The sequence below is a fragment of the Urocitellus parryii genome, chromosome 3 (genome assembly GCF_045843805.1).
Source record: "Urocitellus parryii isolate mUroPar1 chromosome 3, mUroPar1.hap1, whole genome shotgun sequence".
Classification (NCBI taxonomy): Eukaryota; Metazoa; Chordata; class Mammalia; order Rodentia; family Sciuridae; genus Urocitellus; species Urocitellus parryii.
This window is the reverse complement of record NC_135533.1, coordinates 100,302,342-100,321,750: the sequence shown is the minus strand read 5'-3', so window position 1 is coordinate 100,321,750 and position 19,409 is coordinate 100,302,342. Positions and strand designations below refer to the sequence as shown.

Genomic DNA, 19,409 nt, shown 5'->3' with positions numbered 1-19,409 from the left:
GGATCCTCTCACTTGCGGCCGCTTGCGATCCCTTGCGCTCAGGTGAGCCACTCTGCAGGGACAGCGAGGACCCTGGGAGACTTTGGGAGACCCTCCAGGCAATTTCGCGGGGGAGGGCTTCAGGGAGAGGCCTGACAGTCAAAGAGACCCAAAACGACCGGGTACCTCTCACCGCGCGCCCAACCACCCAGCTCCCAGCGTGCACGCAAGCGTACGGGACCAGCTGCGCCTTTCCCCGCCCCTCGTTGCCAAGGGAACCTGGGACTCGGCTAAGCGCTTCCTTAGCTTGAGCTTCCCCCGCTAAGGGCGCGCGGGGATCGGCGGGATACGGCGCAAGATGATGGACGGAGCTGAGCGGCAACGATTGGCAAGATGCGGATATGGGCGGGTCAGGCGCGTGGGGATTGGCAGAGCGCGGCGATGGGTGGGACAGGCGCGCCGGGATTGGTGGGATGCGATGATGGGCGGGCCGGGCGCGCGGGGATTCGCGGGATGTGGAGCGTCGCTTGGTGAGTGCAGACCTGCGGGGTTGAATGGGCTCAAGGCCACGGATCCGAGACAAGGGCTTCTGGGGCCGCAACTCGCATCTTGGGGAACATTCCACACTACCGCGCGGCACCTAGCTCCGGACGCTGAGGGGAGGGCGGCCACGGGTGGATCCGATTCCCGCCACATGCGACGCGGTAGCTGGCGGGCCGCAGCCACCGTAGTGCACGTTTGGCTTAAAGTTGATGTAGATTCGCGCTTTGGGCGGATAACGAGAGCTTGCATTGTGCAGCACAGCTGTCCAGTACAGGGAACACGAACCAGCTACGGGGTTTTGAACTTCCTAAATAAAACAACAAGTAGGTTTGGGGGCGGAGAAAGCTGTGGTGGTAAAATATCCAAACTACTGTCATTTCAATTGTGTGTGAAGAATATCTTGAGATATTGTTTGTATTACTTTTAAAAATCACATGTACGTCCTGCAGGTACAACTCGGTCGAATTCCAATGAAACAAACAGTGCGGTTCTAGGTGCTGGTAATATCTCCAGGAATAAAACAAAAATCTTTGCTGTCCTGGAGCTTATCGTCTAGCTGGAGGAGGCAGGCAAACTTAAAGTATACAGTTTATTAGGAGAAAATGCGGTGAACAACAATTAGAGAAGCAGACATACCGGGGAGGGTTGCACTTGAAAATTAATATGGAGAGGGGTAGGTGAATTTTTGAGTAAGGACATGAAGAACCAGTGAGGTATATGGGAGAAGTACCAACCAGAATACAGAGACCTCTCCTGGAGCCCCTGCTGTGGGAGGGTCACTAGGAGGAGTGAGAGACATGGTAGGGGAGGACCATTGGGGCAGATCTCATAGGCCACTATAAGAACATAGGGCTTTACATAGTGAAATAGGGAATCTTTGAAAAGTTTCCAACAGAGCAGCAACTGGTTTATGTTTTTTTATTTAAATTAGTTTTATTTTTATTACTTAGTTGTTATTATTCTTAAATGGTAAGCTTATTTAGTAATAAGGCTGGCCTCATTTTTTGAAATGGAGCAGGGCTGGGGAACTGGAAGGAGCAAATCAGGTATTCCAGTAGGGTTGTACTAAGTTTGAGACTCTGATAGCTGTCCAGATGGAAATGCCTGAGTGGATGCCTGAATTTGGGATTTGCAGAGAGCTCCAAATGAGAGAATCACTCTCAGCTTTCCTTTTCTCCCTGCCTGGCCTAGGGTTACAGAGTGAGACAGATATCCAGACACAGATAGTTCCAGGAAAACACTATGTCTGTTCTCCCTTCCCCTAACCCCCCCCCCCTTTTTTTTTTTTTTTTTTTGATGCAGGGGATTAAACCCAGAGGTATTTAACCACTGAGCCACATTCCCAGACCTTTTTATTTTTTTACTTTGAGACAGAGTCTCCAGAAGCTGCTTAGAGCCTAAGTTGCTGAGGCTCCTTTGAAATTTTGATCCTCCTGCCTTAGCTTCCTGACCTGCTGGGATTACAGGCTGTTCACTACCCACACCCAGCTTATGTTCCCCTTCTATCTTAGTGCCCTTTGAAGTGTGGGCAGCTTGGTTGAGACACCAGCAGAGTTCTGCCTTGGGTTGGGACAGGAGTGGCAAGAATGCCTTTGTTTTCTTGCAGTGACCCTCTTTGGCCTGGGCACAGCTGTCTGACGGACAAAGCAAGCCAAGAGTACAGCCATGTTTTCTGAACAGGCAGCTCAGAGGCCCCACACTCTGCTGTCTCCACCAACAGTCAACAATGCTACCTTCGCCCGGGTGCCTGTGGCAACTTACACCAACTCCTCACAACCCTTCAGGTTGGGGGAGAGAAGTTTTAGTCGACAGTACGCCCATATTTATGCCACCCGCCTCATCCAGATGCGACCCTTCTTGGTGAACCGGGCCCTGCAGCATTGGGGTGAGTTTAGGGGGTAATCCCCCCACCAGCTCAGAACTTAGAACCAAAAATTTCTCTAACTTCTACTTCCTAGTTACCTTGGGAAAATTAACCTCTTTATCCTTCAGTTTCTTCTTAAGGTAATAATGAGGATTAGGTAACCTGTGGGTTTCATGTTAGGTTTAGTTCGGAGACTGGTTTGAGGTAAGGGCTTAGTTTTGGTGGTGACAGTGAATATTTCATTAGCAGAGGGAAATTTTTTCCTATCTTCAGTGCAAATTATTCAGCTGTTTGTTCACACTAGAGCTAAAGAGCCCCTCGGTATGTCAAGAAGACAAGATTTCTGGAGATGCACACTATGGTCTCCTTACTTCACTGATGACTTCTCCTGGCTTCCTGTATTGGTAGCCTTGAGTCTTCTGTCCCTTGGGCTTTCTCTATCTTTCCTAATAAAGAGGCCTGGGCAACATGACCCATTTTCTTTTCCTCATTTCTTCTTTGGTGATTGCACCTGCAATTAGATTTTCTCAGTGGTGAAAAAGGACCCCCATCTCCCACTTTTAACTTTTGGATGATGTTACATTTTCATGATTTGCATGAGTGGTTTTCCATGTTGTTTTCAAATTCATCTCCTATTATGTTTTTAAATTGAGGCTTTTATAGGTAAGACCCTGCCTTACTTATCCCTAGCACCAGACTTGGTGAATCTCAGCCCTGGTGGCCCATGGGAACCACTGGGAACTTTGAGAAACACTGGCTGTCAGGCCCCTCCCACCTCTCATTGAACCATTGGATTAATTCTCAGTTTATTTGGGCAGTGGGAGAACTCTGGGCCTGGAAGTTTGCTAGGTAGATTAGCAAATTCTTTGGGGATGTGATGTTTTCTTTACCTCAGCCCAAAGTACTATTTGCCTGTCCTCTACCACATAACAAGGGGCTGCTTCCTCCCTCTGCTAGAGGAAACACATAAAGGGGAGTAATTTGAACTTTTTCCTTGCTTTCCTTTAAGCCATTGGGGACACTGTCCGTGGACTCTCCTGCTGCTTGGGCCCAATATCAATACCATCTTCCAGGAGTTTTAAGCAGCACGTTCTTTCCCAGTGATTGAACCTGCTAACAGTGCTCCCAGGTGATTGACAGCGGCCATTGCATTCCACACTCTGACTGTGGGCAAGAATTTAGGCAGCTGCCACAGTGAAGGGGGTGACTGGCAGCAGGTCACCACAGACCTGGTGGTGGATGCTGTCTATCACCCAGAATACCCACAGGAGGCTTCTCTGTATAGCCTGGGCTTCCTCATCAAAGCTTAGCCTGCCTCTCAGAATTGGTCTCTCTCTACTCACCTGTTCCCTGAACATGCCAAGCCTTCCTGCTGTAGGCTTTTTCCATTGACTGGCACATTCTCTCCCTATTCTTCTGGCCTTACATTCTCAGTTAAGGTGGCATGGCCTTAGGGAGACCACCTTTGGTGACCTTAACCTGTCAGAGTCTACTCTATATTTTCTACCTCAGCTCCCTATTTGTCCGTGGGCAATTATTTGTGTACTGTCTGTTGGCTGTCTGCCTTCTGGAAGGGGATCAGTGAGAGCAAGTGTTGGTCTTGTGTCCAGTTTTGTTGTTGGTACCAGTGCATTACTTGGAGAAGGGTATCCTGCCTTGGGTTAATGTTTCCACCAAGTACTTAAGGGTCATACATTTGTATCCCAACTCTGTGACCTTAGACATAATACTTAACCTCTCAATGCCTCAGTGTGGGTATAATATTTATTCTTAGTGTATTGTTAGGATTGACTGAGTTGAGTGTACTGTGCTTAGTGGGACCACCTGGGGCGTGAGAGCATATATTAGTCCATTTTCTGTTATTGTAACAAAATTCTTAAGGTGAGGTACTTGTGTAGAAAAGAGGTTTATTTAGCTCATAGTTCTGGAGGTTAAAGGGTGTGATACCAGCATCAGATTCATTCCAGTGAGCACCTCATAGCAAATAGTAGGAGCACATGCAAAAAAAAAAGGGGGGGGGGGAGAGATCACATCAACAAACTGGAAGCCAGAGAGCAGTTCAGGGACTGGGCTCATTCCTGTAACAACTCACTCTTAGGAGAGCTTTAATCCCTTCTGGGGGCTGCTCCCCCAGTGAGATAAGGACCTCCCACTAGATTCCCCCTCTTAAACATCTCTCTACCTCTCACATTGTTACACTAGGGACCAAATCTCCAATACATGAACCTTTGCTAGACAAGCCATATCCAAATTCTAGCAGGAATGTGTTGTTTTCTTTGGTGTGTGGTGTTTCTTACTGGTGGTGTGCCCCTCTTATCTTGTTTCAAATTACTCCCCTCTTTGTGCTTCCCCAGATGTACCTCTGAGGAATGTTTTTGGTTCTTCCAGGGCAGGAAAGGGTTGGGCTGTGCAGGGGTCAGTTAAGCTGAGGGACTACATGATCTTCACATTACTGTGCCTCCTCCTTACAGGGGTTTTTCCTAGGCATGGAGATCCATTGTGATGAGTCCACAGGCCTTTAGAGACTTGCATTCCTTCCTCCTGCCCACCCTGGCTCTCTACAGCTCTCCTCTAGAATGTACAGAACATTCTGATGTGTTCTAACTTACCCCAGGATCCTGGGTACGCCTGGTGATCAGGGCTGCCTGACTCCAGAAGGAACAGAAAACACAGTGGGGTGGAAGAGGGTAGGATGTCTGACCTTTGGATATCTCTGTTTTCAGAGGATGAAGCATTTGGGGACAGAGGATAGAACAGAAGAATGAAAACTCTTAAATTGTAATATTTTTAGGGCCGGATTCTGTTGGGATTTAGCATGCTTCTTTCTAAGAATGACTATTATCATTTAGGCATAAGTGAAGTAATGCTCTGTACTAGTTTCCTATGGTATTATAATAAAGTACCACAAACTTGCTGACTTAAGACAATATTTATTCTCTCCATTCTAGAAGCCAGAAATCTGAAATCAAGTTGTCAACAGGGTTGGTTCCTTCTGGAGACTCTGGGGGAGGATCCTTCCTCCTTCTTCCAGCTTCTGGTGGCTCCGGGCCCTCCCAGGCTTGTGACCACAGAACTCTGGTGCCTGCCCTATCTTCACAAGGCCTTGCTTCTGCATATCTGTCCCTATTTGCTTCTGACTCTTAGGTGGACACTTGGCATCTGGGGCCCCACCACACCCACAGACTCTGTCCCTCTGGCAGACCCCCCTTCACTGTTGTGCTGAGGTCCAGGAGGTCTTTCACTTTATGTTCTCTCCTTCCTGGTAAAGACAAGGGCCCAGGCCTACAGCACTCTGGTGAGGGTCTTTGTAAGTGCCCCATCGCAGAGGGCTGGGCAGGGGCCTCCGCTTGCTTGGTCAGGGGTGGGGCTGTTCTCTGAGTCTGTATCCCTTACACCAGGCAGTGAAGTTGAAGTAAAGAAGCTGTGTGAGCTGCAGCATGGGGAGAAGTGCTGTGTAGTGGGCACTCTGTTCAAGGCCATGCCACTCCAGCCTTCCATCCTGCGTGAGATCAGCGAAGAGGTAAGACCTATGTGGGAGGACACTGATGTGCCACCCTAATAGACCCAAGGGGTTGGGGATGGGTCTCTGCCCATGGAGAGCGAAGGAGCAGGTCCAGAGGGGCAGGGGCTACAGTACCATCTTGAAACATAGGAACTTTGGTGGCCTTGATCCCAAGACTACCTACCATCTCTGCCTTTCAGCACAACCTGCTCCCCCAGCCTCCTCGAAGCAAATACATCCACCCAGATGATGAGCTGGTCTTGGAAGATGAATTGCAGCGTATCAAACTGAAAGGCACCATTGATGTGTCAAAGTTGGTCACAGGTGGGAGCCCAGTGAGAGTGGGTAGAGCCCAGCATGAATATGTTAATATGGGGAGAAACAGGAAATTCAATGAGAGGGTGGTGGAGGTAGGGAGTCCAATGAGGGTATATTGGTAGGAGGTTGGGAGAGACTTCACCATGGTTGTGTTGGGGAGCTCTGTGGGGGCTGTCAGGGCTTGTGCTTGAGGGGCTAGTGCATTTATGTTTGTGGGAAAGTAGGGTGCCATTACTGGGTGAGACCAATCTTCCAGCCTCTATCCAGGGACAGTGACCCCAGAAAGTTGGCTTTAGTTTCAGAGTCCTAAAGAAAATTAATTAACTGGTGTGTTGAGAGGGGCTGGTGGTTCTGCCCATTTGGGTGATGGGAGGAGGTGGGAACACCTGACCACCTCACTGCTCCCCAGGAACAGTCCTGGCAGTGTTTGGTTCCGTGAGAGATGATGGAAAGTTTCTGGTAGAGGACCACTGCTTTGCTGACCTTGCTCCACAGAAGCCTGCACCCCCTCTTGACACAGACAGGTGAGGAGTCCCAGTGCCAGGGCCCCAGTGCCAGTGCAAGGAGAGGTATATCCTTCCATGGCACCCTGCAGGACCCCACTGTCTCTGCAGGTTTGTGTTGCTCGTGTCTGGGCTGGGCCTGGGTGGAGGCGGTGGCGAGAGCCTGCTGGGGACTCAACTGCTGGTAGATGTGGTGACGGGGCAGCTCGGGGATGAAGGAGAACAGTGCAGTGCTGCCCACGTCTCCCGGGTTATTCTTGCCGGCAACCTCCTCAGCCACAGCACCCAAAGCAGAGATTCTATCAACAAGGTATGGAAGCTACCTGGCTGTATTCAGCCTTCCTGCTGCAGTGGGCGGGCTCCTGCACTCGGGCTGTGTTCACAAGCAGCCCTGCTTCTTGAGGGTATATGGGCCAGAGTGGGGTGCAGGGTCTATGAGGCAACTCTAAATCTTTCCGCTGGTGGGCTTTGCTCTGCTTTCCTCAGCTGAGAACTTAGGTGGGCTCTGGGTGTTCCTTTGACCTCAGGGCCTAAGGGCTTCCTGGGTTTCTACTCCCAGGCCAAGTATCTCACCAAGAAAACCCAGGCAGCCAGTGTGGAAGCAGTCAAGATGCTGGATGAGATCCTCCTGCAGTTGAGTGTGAGCAGCTTTGGGGGCTGGCAGGGCGTGGAGACCCCAGTCTGTGAAGCTGTTGAGTGGGGATCGGGAGGTTGGGTGGCTGACTTGGGAAGTGGGAGCTCCCTCAGGTCCTGTAAGCTTTCCCTGCCCTATGCCCTCTAGGCCTCAGTGCCTGTGGACGTGATGCCAGGTGAATTTGATCCAACCAACTATACGCTCCCCCAGCAGCCCCTGCACCACTGCATGTTCCCACTGGCCACTGCCTACTCCACACTGCAGCTGGTCACCAACCCCTACCAGGCCACCATCGATGGAGTCAGGTAGCCGGTACAGCAGAAGGAGCAGGGGAGAAGGCTGGGGAGGAGGCAGGGCAACAAAAGGTTCTTGTACAAGGTTGGCCTGGAGCATCCCAAAAATATGATATGAGCTCTGGGCTGGCTGTTATGGGTGGAGCAGAAGCAGTGGGCCCCAGGCCAAGGTTCAGCAGAGCCTTGCCTTGCAGGTTCCTGGGGACATCAGGACAGAATGTGAATGACATTTTCCGATACAGCAGTATGGAAGACCATTTGGAGATTCTGGAGTGGACTCTGCGAGTCCGTCACATCAGCCCCACAGCTCCTGACACCCTAGGTAACAGCATAGTCACACTGGTGGGATCTGCGGGCGAAGACAGTTTCCTGAGATTACACTGCCTTGCCCAGGCCTGTTAAGGAGAAGCCTGTTCTGGAAGCTATTCTAGACTCTTAATTTGTCTTTGGCCATGGCTCCCCAGTGCTCAAGACCATGGGAGTTTATTGGAAATTTGGGTTTTGCATGGTATAACCCCCCAGTCCCCACCCCTGAGGGCAGAGGCAACAGGGCCCCTGACCTGCCCCTCAGGTCTTGTGGTAACATGACTTTTGTCACAACTGGTGACTTTTAGTGGGTAAGGGGAGGAATGCTGCTGTATATCCTGTGAAGGGTAGCCCCAAGGCAGGACTGCGTAGTCCCGGGTATCCTCTATACAGGCTGAGAAGCCCTGCTCAGCAACAGGCCCCTTTCCAGGTTGTTACCCCTTCTACAAAACTGACCCATTCATCTTTCTGGAATGCCCTCATGTCTACTTTTGCGGGAACACTCCCAGTTTTGGCTCCAAAATCATCCGAGGTAAGTTTTGTCTTTTGACAACCCTGAGCTCACAAGAGCAATTTGTTCTTCCCTGGGGGAGAAGCTCCCATGAACTAGATTGCCTGGGGTCTGCCCTGTGACTGTTATTTTATTTAAGGAGGCCAGACTGACTGGGGGCTGAAATGGCTCTGAGCTGTGTACTTCTGATGTCACCCCCACTGTGACTCCACTTTACTTCTGGGGGCTTTCCTGTGAGGCACACCTTGCCCAGAACCCTAAGTGGATCTAATGTGGCTCCTTTGTAGGCCCTGAGGATCAAATGGTGCTGTTGGTGGCCGTTCCTGACTTTAGTGCCACCCAGACTGCCTGCCTGGTGAACCTGCGCAGCTTGGCTTGCCAACCTATCAGCTTTGCTGGTTTTGGAGCAGAGGATGATGACCTTGGAGGCCTGGGGTTGGGCCCCTGATTTAGAGAGGCAGCTGGACCAGGCCATTTGCCTTTGCAATATAAGCCTTGTAAATAAAGCATTTATGTTTACTTGTCTGAGCTTTGACCTCCTCCTGGGCATACCTGGGATAGGACCCTAGTAGGGGCCAGCCTCTCCCCCTCAAGCTGGTCAGAACAGCAATGGTCAGTGCCATGAGCTTGTTTTATTGGTGTGACCTTGGGTGCCTCCCTGCCCCTCCCTGAAGGCTGACAGGCAGGGCAGGAACCTCTGCACAGACACTGGCTCTTGGGTCCTTGTCTCCTTTGTGTCTCCTGCAGGACCCACACGAGGGGCCTTCCATGTGCTGATGGGTGTGTCTGTGGGCGCAGGCTTGGGAAGTGCTGCTGTAGCTTGAGCTGGGCCAGGTGGTGATGAGACCCTGGTCTCAGAAGTCTCCAAAGTTCACCGTGTAGGTCTCCACTGTTGTGAAGGGGAACGCAGGGCCAGCAGCTATCTCCTCTTCCTCCTCTTCCCCCTCTTCCTCCTCCTCTTCGGGCTCCAACTCAGTCCCAAATTCTGTTCCAAACTCTGTTCCAAACTCTGTCCCAAACTCTGTTACTACCTCCGTGTAGGTCTCGGTTTCCGATTCCTCCCAACCTGCAGTGGTTGTAGGTAGAAGGCCCCAGGGTCCCCAGGTAGTGCCTGGGGTGGGAGCAGCAGTGGGGCTGGGGACAGGGGTTGGAGTAGTGGTGGGACCCACAGTGGTATTGAGGCGACGCAGTCGCATCCGCTCTCGCATTCGCAGGCGGTACTGTAGGCGGCGCTGCTGCAGGCGGCGCTGCTGAGGGGTCATGGGGCGCAAGGGGTCAACACGCAGAATGGGCCGGTTCCCATTCAAGGCCATGATCTCCCGAATGCGTTTCCAGTTGGAGCGAGCCAGGATGAAGTTGCACTGGGTGGCCCCAATGTCATAGTCCACATTGCAGGTCTTGGAACTGGAGGTAAAACCCTCTGCATGGGCTGTCACTCGATACTCACCCGGGTTCAAAATGCGCCAGTAATCACCACCACTTGCTACACAGGAAAGACAAGCTGGCTGTCCCAGAGCCTCTTTAGCTCCACCCTGCCCCTCTGAGCTTCCCAGCCCAACCTCTTCTAGGTGCCCACTAGTTCCTGTTCTTCCTGTGCCACACAGATGTGTCTCCCTTTGTTGTGGGTACTTAGGGAGGACAAGATAGACTCCACCTGGGGAAGGTGGGTAAAGGTATGCACACAAGGTACCTGTCTTTACGCCATGGTTGATGCCATTCACAGAGATGGTGGCATTGGCAATGGGGATGCTTTGTTCATCTGTCACTACACCTTTGATGCCACGATGCACCTGTGGGAAGGAGGGAGATGAGGCTGGGGGACCACATGGAGACCCTATTTTGAGGGCCCTGTCCCAGACTTCACCCTTCTCTCCACATGCAGCCCAGACTGCCCTACCTGCTCCATGAAGGTGAGCAACGCCTCCTTGTTGTTTTCCCACTCCCGGGGCAGCTCACTTTCATGGGGGAATTTATCACAGCCCAGGTAGATAGAGAGCTCCAGGCAGTTGGTGTGCAGGTAACTGAAGTCGTTGATAGCTGGACGGACGGACAGAATCAGTCAGCCTCTCCTTGGGCTGTTCCCCACCACAGCCCGTCCCAGGTTGACTCACTCCCTGATCGCGGATTCCACTTGGCCCCATTGACAATGCCCATGCCATTGGTGTAGTCCTGAGCCTGACAGCCTCCTCGGTAGGGCTCTGTCATGGTGAGGTGAGCAGAGGCAAAGGAGATGGCCAGCCAGCGGAAGATGGCATGGTCTGGGGTCTCCTGAGCCTCAGATGCCTCTTCATCATCCTCTCCACGGGCAGCTGCCATGGCTGCAGCCAGCAGCTGCTCCTGGCTGGGTGTGCGGGCCATATCATAGGGGTAGGATACGAGCCGCTCACCACCATTCAGATTTGCTCCGAGCACAAAGGGGTTCTTCTCCATCCAGGCAATGATGGCCCTGACCTCCGTGGATACCTGGGGGTGGCCAGCACAAGAGGCCAAGGCTCCCATCATCATACCCCCTCCATCCTCCATAGATGCTCATGACAGTGGCTCACTCTCCTCATCCCGTAATGTCCCTCTGACTCTCTCCCAGCCCCTAAATCTCAGCACCTGAGGTTAAGCCACTTTCCTACTCCCCCAGCCCAGATTTTCAGGGTTAATTCCTCACCGTGGCATCTGGAGACAGGTAGCGCTCAGGGATGGGCAGGTTATTGTTGGGGACCCGGTAGGGGACCCATTTCCTCTCCTCAGCTCCCCAGAGCACAGAGTTTAGATCCGGAAAGTCCTCAAAGATGTCAAAGCCTTCCTCGGTCCACAACCCCAGTGCCCAGTTCCCAAACTCTGAGCCCTGTGAGAAGTCAACAGGGTCAGCTTTGGCCTCTTCAGCTGCTCATCCCCCAACCCCCACCCTTCCCTGGCTAGCCCCAGGTCCCACCTACCATCTGTGCAGCCACTTCATAACCATCAGGGTTCAGTGAGGGCACCAGGTGGATGCGAGTGTCCTGCACCAGGTTGCGCACACGGGGGTTCCCATCACGGTACTCTCGGCACAGGTACTGCATGAGCAACAGCAGTAGCTCTCGGCCCAGCACCTCGTTGCCATGGATTCCAGCTGTGTAGCGGAACTCAGGCTCCCCTGAAAGGGCAGGAGCCACAGCAAGCACTCAGTCTCACAAGGCCCAGGGCATTTGAAAAAGGACCCAGACACCAGGGGACAGGGGGCAGGGAGCAGCTGAGGTTTATGGTGCCCAGCAAGACAGGCCTGGATCCCCAGAGGGACTCCAGGAGCAAGCAGGAGGTGGTGAACTCCACATAGCAACTGCACAGGCCCTGCTGCAGTGCCAGGGTCTTGCCTCTGATCCTCTGTGGAGTGGAAGCTGAGCCAAGTAGCTCAGGGCCAGGCAGCCAGGGCTAGCAGAATGATGCCCTCAGGCCCTCACCCAGCTCATGATCCCCAGGGTTGTCCGAGATCTCCATGGCATATATCTTGAGCCCTCGTGAGCTCTTTCCCAGGCTGTATGTGCGGGTGATGGTGGGGCATTCTTCATTCACCACCTTCATCAGCTGGCAGGGAGAGGGCACCACATCACTGACCATGCCTCTTCCTCTGTCCTGATCTGTTTTATGGGATGGATAACTAAACCCAGCCCCTCTCAGGTGGCCCACAGGTTCTAGTCTTCCTAAGTCAAGGGGCAGTCAACATCCCTCTAAGGGAGGCTGGGCCCCTGAATCAGCAGGACTGGGCTGGTATGAGTTCCAGTCACCCCTGCAAAGGGCCCACCCTGGCATGGGACACAGGCTTCTAACCTGGCGCATGTCCTTGTAGCTGTGGTGCCGGAAGTCCAGGTCATCAGTCGCCACCACCTCATTCTGTGCATAGTAGCTGTGGACAGCTGCAGAGGGGTAGGCAGTCGGGATCTTGATGTTGACTCACCCACAAATCAACTCCAGCCACCCCAACCCCTGGCCAGCCCCTCCATACTCACGAGTCACAGGGCAGCCCAGCACTTCCAAGCGCATGCACAGGCTGCCATTCCAGGTAAGTGGGTAGATCCGGATGAATCGGGCCACCACTGGCTCTGGAAGCTCACTCAGCACAGGTGTGTCCTTGTCCACATTCCCATGGAAGATCTGGGGAGGGACAGGCCTCAGAATAGCACTCCTACCCCTTCTGAGAGCCCACTCTGGCCCACACAACAGAAACAGCACAGGGTTCAGGTGCCTACCATTTCCTCATAGCCATTGGTGTACATCATCCATGTCTGGCTGTCATTGCTGAAGCCCACGAAGAAAGTGGTCACAAAGTCGTCACTGTGGAGAAGATGTTGTCAGGGCAAGGCTTCTCTCCTACACCAGGCCCCAGGCCCCAGGTGACCTAATCCCCCTTTCTGAACCAGCAGGGCTATGGAGTTTTACTTGGGCATCAGGTACTAGGTCCTGTGCCTGTCCATGGCTGTGGGTGGTAGCTTGTCCCTGACCTCATGCTCATCTGAACTCAGGGGCTAACTACCATGGCTGAGGGTCAGGGGCAAGGCTGGCCACTCATGGATTTTACTGGCTTTTCTGGACCAGCTCAGGGGCTGACTGAAATGTCCCAAATGGGACTCCAAACCTTGCCAACTTCCCAAGAGCCCAGCCACGTACTGAATGCTGGAATCTCGGCCCTGGGTGATGACGCCAGTGAACCGAGTAGTCCTCCTGGTGTCCACCTCAATCCACTGGGTCTGTGAGTCATCCTCAGCACACCATGCCCCATCATAGTAGTCATCCTCATTGGCACCAGCCTGTCCAGGACAGTAGGTGCTGAGCATGGGTGGAAGAGCCCTTTGCCTGCTAGGGGATGGGCCAACCACTTGCCCACCTGCATGTTGAGCCGGCCACGCTGTGCCCCTAGGCCATGGCGCAGCATGGAGGAGGCGCGGATCTGGTTGTCCTCAATGCGGTGCGACTCCATCCCAATGGGCGGGCACTCTGAGGACACACACCCCAGGCTGATGGCTAGGGGCTCAGATCTCCCTCCACCAGCCCAGAACCACAGGGCCTACAGCCCATTCCCCTCAAATCAGAGATGCTAATTGTAGGCTGTGGCAGCTTGTGGCTCTGCTTCCCCTGCTTGGGCCACAGCTGCCCTATCTGGAGAAAGAACATACTGATGGTGCTCAGCTCTCAGGAACCCAGGACTCACATTAAATCCCGTGCAGAACCCTGCCAGTCATGACTTCACCCAGATGATGAGGTCATCTGCACACTGGCCCCCACAAGGATGTCCACCTGTAAAGGCAGCTGGAGGCCTCGATTTTCACCCAAGGCCCTCCTCACTCCCAACCCTGCCCCAGCTGCAATTTTGTTTGGTGTATGGTCTTAAGCTAGTTTTTGTCCTATCCCTACCCCATCCCCACTCACTGATTTTCTCCACTGGAGCCCACTCCTCTTCCAGCTCCTCGCCCTTTCGGGGACCTGTAGACAAGGGAGGAGCTAGATCCAAGAGCCCAAGGCAACGAGAGTCAAGATGCCCCATGGGGACCAGCCACACACCTTTTTGGTCCTTGCCCTTTTCCACAGCCCACTTGTCCTCTGTTTCCTCCTTGGGGCTGCTGCCCTTTTTGGGTTTCTCTGGAGGATGCAAGGTAAGAGGTCTGTCATCCTGGGCCTCAGCATGGGTGTGGTCAGACTGAGCTGGGACGTGTGAGTAACAGACTAAGCTGTGAAATGGCTGAGTTGGGACATATAGTAGGTGGGCAGGTTGAGCTGGTGTACTTGGAGGTTGGTCAGGCTAAGTTAGGGTATTTGGGGGGTCAGGATGAGCTAAGACATATGGTGAAGCTTAGCTAGAGCATTTGGGAAGTCAGGATGAGCTTGGACTCATGGATGAAGCTAAGCAAGGGCATATGGGGGGTCAGGCTGAGCTAGGGCACATGAGGAGGATGTCTGGCAGGCAGAGCTGGCCGTAGGGGGTGGCCCTGGTCCCACTCACTTAGCTCTTCCTTCTCTTCATCTGTTTCCAACTCAACATGGGGCTTCTGTGGCGGAGGAGGCAGGAAGTAATAGTCCACTGTGGGGAGAGACAGCTTGGCTGAGGCAGCACTGATCCTGCTCTGGGGGCCTTGGTTCCTGGGTTCACAGGAGCCCACAAAGCAGGACTGGGCAGGAGGGGAGGGAGGTAGGGATCTCGGGGACAGGCTAAGAAGAGGAGAGGGGTCCTCCTATGAGAGGGTGGGGCATCGGGTGGGACAAACAAGACCCTGCTGAGGTCCCCAACATGGTCCCACAAGGCAGTTTGGCCTGAGGCAAGAAGGAATCAAGACTGGGCAGAGAGTGGTACCAGGGCAGGTGACATGCCTGAGTGGCAGCTGGCACCCTATGGCACCGTGAGGACTGAGCTAGAGAGAGGGTTGGAGGAACTGACAGGGATCTGGAGGCAGGAAAAGAATAAGGACCTGCTCAAACCCATAGCCCAGGAGAGAGGGAATCTGCAGGTGCCACAAGCACTGGGGATGATGAGCTGGAGCAAGGTGACCCTCAGGAAAGATAGCAAAGAGCTGGGAGGAAGGAGACACAGGACAGGGAGGGCTGGGCCTGCATGGAATTGAAAGCCTAGGGACACCCCTGTGGGGATAAAGGCAAAGTCAGGAGCCAGGAAAGCAGGCAGGGAAGGCCCAGTCCCTGGCCAGATTCCTGGCCCCATGTGTCCACTCACCTACATCCCTCAGACTCTAGGACACTGGATACTCACTGTCATCATAGTTAGGGATCACGAAGCCATCCCCGTAGTCAGGGGGCAGCACAGGCTTTGGAGGTGGCTCTGTGGAGGTGTGGAGTTGGGGGTAGGCCAGAGCCCCTCCCCTGCATCTTTTCCCCTTCTGCCCCCCATCCTACCAATTATCTCCTTCCTTTCTTCTGGCTCCTCAACCTTCTCCTTTGGGCGCTCTGGCCAGAGCCTCCTCCTGATGGGTGGTGGCCTAGGCTGCTTCTGGCGCCGGATATACTCAACTGAGGGGAGGCAGAATCTGATTGGCCCTGCTGAGACGAGTCCTCAGGTAGGGCCACCATTACCCAGGCCAGGTCTGAGCCACTGGGACAGCAGTCTACTCACAGTCCTCGTAGTCCTCCCTTTCTATCTGGTCATTGTAGTCCAGAGTGGGCACCTCAGTCTCCTCCTCAGGCACTAAAGGAAGATGCCAGTGGCTACTAAAAACCCCACTCTGGGAAACCCCTCAAGTGCAGCAAGCCAAGGTGGTTTGTCACCCCCAGGCCAGAAGGATGACAGCCACTCACCAGGCTGGTGCTCTCCGGCCTCTACATGGATCTCCTCTCCTTGACCCTGCCAGGTATTTGGGAAGGCTTCTCCTGCAACACAGATGCCCCAGGAGCAGGTGGATGGGGGCCTGTCCTAACCATCCTGACAGCCTAAGGCCACCAGCCATCACAGGCCCTGTGGACATACTGCCAAACCCACACTCCTTGGAGTGAGCACTCCTGGTACCCTGCTAGCAACCCTGAAGCCAGAGAGCTGGGCTGGCTGTTGACACCAAGGAAGACAGGAAAGAATCCTGAAAGTTCATACAGCTGGGGACAGAGATCCCCATCCCCAAGCTACCAAGCCCTCTTCCTCCCCAGGAGAGGCTACAGCTCTGAGGAAACTCACTGGTCAAATTGCCAAGTTCATGATAAAAAAAAAAATGAGGCCCCAAATCCTACTTTGTTTGTAGGGAGAAGAGTTCCAGGGACCTACCCTCCCCATTCCCAGCCTCTAATAGAGGTCAGAGCCCCATAACCCCAGAGAAACCTGGCACAAACCTCCCTCCTGAGGTGGCTCCCCAAGGTTGGTGTTGGGGGGTGGGGGCAGTGGCCACTCCAAGGTTTCCACAGGGGCTGGAGTGGGGAGTCTCTTCCCGGTCGGGGGCCTTTTGGTGGCCTTGGGTGGCTTCTCCTTGGGCTTCTTGGTGGCCTTGGGTGGCTTCTCCTTGGGCTTCTTGGTGGCCTTGGGTGGCTTCTCCTTGGGCTTCTTAGTGGTCTTGGGTGGCTTTTCCTTCCCCTTCTTGGGAGGCCTCGGGGACCCCTCCAGGGGCTGCTTGGTTGCCTTGGGGCCTTTGTCCTTCTTCGCTTTCTTCCCTTTGTCTTTAGCCTTTTCTGGAGGTACTGTCCAAGATTAAGATTTAGAGCCCACTCTGTCTCCTTGTGGCCACTCAGGATGCCCACAACTTGGGTACAGAGGCTCTTATCAGTCCCCAGAGCAGTTCAGGAAACTAAGAGGTTAAACACTGTGGCACACCTAGTATTTGAGCCTCAGCTTTCTGTGAGTCTGGGATTGTCACCATCACATCTCAGCCTCTCTAAAGCCTAAATGTGTGACACTCAGATCCAGGGAGAGGCCTACATCTGCCAAAACCTCAAGAGGAGCCCTCCACAATCCACTCCTTCACCAAATGTCCCTTTATCAGTCATGGAGTACCATTCTGTGCTGGACATGGAAGGGACAGAGAGGTGACTAAATCATGCAGGCCTGAAGAAGCAACAGTCATCCCTGCAATTATCATACAAATTGAAGGACATGGACCTGGGGTCTCCCTGCAAAGACAAAGAAACTTCAAAGAAAAGGCACACTTGGTGGGTCCTGAGGTCCCCAAAAGAAGAAAAAGTAAGAGATCTTGGATGGGTTGGGGACCTGAGGGCCACACAGGGGACAGAGGAATAGTCTAGGAGCTTCTGGCTGCCAGGTCATCTCAGGGAGTCTGGGAGCAGGTGCCCCACTGTCCCATGGGAATCCTCCCAGGATGCATTAGCAGGAGCTGCAAATGCTGCTGTGAGTTTAATGGTGGATGGGAGATACGAAGGCAGTTTGGCTGAAATACAGGAAAGTTACAAAACAACCAGGAGAAGGCCAGTTCCAGCAATATTCAAAAACCCTAGACAGCAAGCCTGGGCTGCTGAAGGTGCCGGGAGGTGAGATGTACAAGGAGAGTCGGGAAAGATCTACAGCTGGGGCTACAGGGAGCAGGAGGAGGAATCTGCTGACCTCAAGAAGGATGAATGGTGCCTTAGAGTCTCCTGGGAGAAAGATCATAAGATCTTTTGCCACCCTCCAGAGAGCCACGGGAAACAGCCAAGATTTATTGACAACTGATTACATAAGAAACCTTGGGTTACATGCCTTGGTGATGCATCACCTCATGTAATTCTCATAATAATCCAGGATTGCCCACTGCCCACTTCCACTTATGGCCGTGGGCCATAGGTCTTCAGCAGCCCCTCCCCATACCTGTGCACTCTTGGGGTAGGTGGGCAAGTGCAGGCGTGGGGTGGGGGTGGGGGTGTGGCCTGAAGAGAGGGCCTGTCAGGAAGGACAGCTGGGTGGTAACAGTTCCCTAGCCTAGCCTAAACCCTCTTGGGGCCTGGGGATGAGCTATTAGAACAGTTGTATCCACTGGCCCCCAAAAGCGGCCCTACCACCCTGTGTTGGATGTGCCTTCAGGTCCCAGGGCTCCGTGCCAGCACTGCCCTCGCCTGGCACAGCGTCCCAAGAGGCGCGGTTGCGAGTCCTCACCATGAACAGTCTGGGGAGGAGCCAGGCCCTTCAAGTCCTTTCATGCTCACCTAAGGTGCCAATCCCCCCAGGGGTCGTCCCGGCCCCAGGCTCTCACCTTCTGCACCCGCCCCCAGCTTGCCCCCTGCCTGGGCTTTGCGGGCGCGCTGGGTGGGTTTGGGAGGCGGCGGGACCTCCACGTCGTCCTCCCGAGGTTCGGGCTCCAGCTCTGACAGGAAGCCTTCGAGGAACTCCTCGATCTCGTCGTCGGTCAGCACCGTCTGTGGGTGCCCCCCAGGACAGAGTGCTAGCAGTGCCAGAAGGCAGCCGAGCAGGGGCACGGTGCGCACGGCCATGGCCGCGGCAAGGGGTGTGGGGGTGTGGGGCAGGGGCGCTGGGGGCAGGAGCGGGAGAGGGGTTCTGAGAACTGGAGCGGGGCGGGGATCCTCCGGAAAGGGGTGCAGAAAAGTGCGGGGGAGGGGATTCTGGGAAGGGGTGTGGGTGGCACGGGAGCAAGGGGATCTGAAAGAGGGTGGGAAAGGGTTTCCGAGATGAGGGGAGGTCTGGAGAGAAGTTCGGCGGGCTCTGAGGCTGATGCGGCTCGGGGGTGGTCGGGGGCGCTCCAAAGCGCTGGCGGCGACTGGGCACTCCAGCCCCGCGTGGCGAGCTCCCGCGCGGACCGCCCTCCAAAACGCTAGCTGCGGCCCGGGCGGGGGCGCCGAGGCTTCCGGAGCGGGCTCCCCACCCCCCGAGGGAGGAGGAGGCGAAGGAGGAGTCCGGCACCGACCGAGGGGCTGCGGGGGCGGGGATGGGGGGGGTGGAGCAGTTAGGGCGCCGCACTCTTGGCACTTCCCAATGCGCGGACTACCAGCGCTGTCCTGTTGGAGGCCGGAGCCCAGCACCGAGTATCCGAGGGTCTGGGTGGCAGGGACGACTGGGGGGGATGAAGGTCCTAGGAGAAGAAAAGGTACGGTCTGGGGGTGAGTATCTGACGAAGCCAATGCCTCTACCCCACTTTGATCTTAGCACTCGCCAAGCCTGCCAGAGGTGCCTGGGAACTATGGGTCGTGAGGGTTCTGGTTCACCCCATCCTTTCCACTCTGTGAAGCGTTTGCGGGAGGGCTCTTCGAAATGTCACCTGCAGCCACCCAGTGTCAACTTCCCGCACTTGTCCCGCCAACTTCACCAGGTTTGTGCAGGACCAATCCCTGTGCTTACAGGAAGAACAGCACATTGAGAATTCACTTTCTAGTCTGGGGCAGTACAAAACTGCTCTCAGCAGCTCTGTTTTGGGTAGATGCCTCAGACAGAGGCATCACCCCAGGTCTAAACATGGACAAATTACCATTTCATTTCTTCCCCTTACCAATACCTGTGTTTTTTGTTTTTTGAATTTACACCAGGCATTGGGCATCCTCCTGTATTCCCAGCTATTGGAGAGG

At 54.2% G+C, this 19,409-nt stretch overlaps 2 protein-coding genes across 3 annotated transcripts; one reads left to right on the top strand and one right to left on the bottom strand.

Annotated features, from left to right (window-relative positions):
- Positions 1–474: 474 nt before the first annotated feature.
- On the top strand, positions 475–8,976 carry Pold2 (DNA polymerase delta 2, accessory subunit). 2 transcript variants are annotated; one of them, XM_026399468.2, is made up of 11 exons: positions 475–509; positions 2,129–2,407; positions 5,785–5,906; positions 6,089–6,212; positions 6,616–6,730; positions 6,821–7,019; positions 7,269–7,349; positions 7,491–7,648; positions 7,831–7,958; positions 8,373–8,474; positions 8,741–8,976. In XM_026399468.2, exons 2-11 carry the CDS (start codon positions 2,188–2,190, stop codon positions 8,899–8,901), a joined length of 1,410 nt encoding a protein of 469 aa, XP_026255253.2. In that variant the 5' UTR covers positions 475–509; positions 2,129–2,187; the 3' UTR covers positions 8,902–8,976. The 2 variants fall into 2 exon arrangements, with proteins under 2 accessions (XP_026255253.2, XP_026255254.2); XM_026399469.2 differs by lacking the exon at positions 475–509 and adding an exon at positions 573–653.
- Positions 8,977–9,088: 112 nt separating this feature from the next.
- On the bottom strand, positions 9,089–18,673 carry Aebp1 (AE binding protein 1). The gene is made up of 21 exons (XM_026399505.2): positions 18,086–18,673; positions 16,242–16,583; positions 15,720–15,791; positions 15,538–15,609; positions 15,321–15,434; positions 15,178–15,246; positions 14,419–14,496; positions 13,980–14,057; positions 13,848–13,901; positions 13,306–13,415; positions 13,089–13,228; positions 12,671–12,755; positions 12,431–12,575; positions 12,252–12,337; positions 11,885–12,008; positions 11,384–11,580; positions 11,113–11,292; positions 10,565–10,916; positions 10,351–10,490; positions 10,144–10,243; positions 9,089–9,936 (listed from the first exon to the last, which is right to left on the bottom strand). Exons 1-21 carry the CDS (start codon positions 18,321–18,323, stop codon positions 9,308–9,310), a joined length of 3,405 nt encoding a protein of 1,134 aa, XP_026255290.2. The 5' UTR covers positions 18,324–18,673; the 3' UTR covers positions 9,089–9,307.
- Positions 18,674–19,409: the final 736 nt, after the last annotated feature.

Excerpts from the sequence above, each read along its gene's own strand:
- Aebp1 (XM_026399505.2), bottom strand. The coding sequence starts at position 18,323 with ATGGCCGTGCGCACCGTGCCCCTGCTCGGCTGCCTTCTGGCACTGCTA. Across the intron at positions 14,497-15,177 it reads GATCCCTAACTATGATGACA|TGGACTATTACTTCCTGCCT; the intron begins GTGAGTATCCAG and ends CTCTCCCCACAG. Across the intron at positions 12,338-12,430 it reads GCTGGGCTGCCCTGTGACTC|CTGTCCACAGCTACTATGCA; the intron begins GTGAGTATGGAG and ends ACCCCTCTGCAG.
- Pold2 (XM_026399468.2), top strand. The coding sequence starts at position 2,188 with ATGTTTTCTGAACAGGCAGCTCAGAGGCCCCACACTCTGCTGTCTCCA. Across the intron at positions 7,350-7,490 it reads AGATCCTCCTGCAGTTGAGT|GCCTCAGTGCCTGTGGACGT; the intron begins GTGAGCAGCTTT and ends TATGCCCTCTAG. Across the intron at positions 8,475-8,740 it reads TGGCTCCAAAATCATCCGAG|GCCCTGAGGATCAAATGGTG; the intron begins GTAAGTTTTGTC and ends GCTCCTTTGTAG.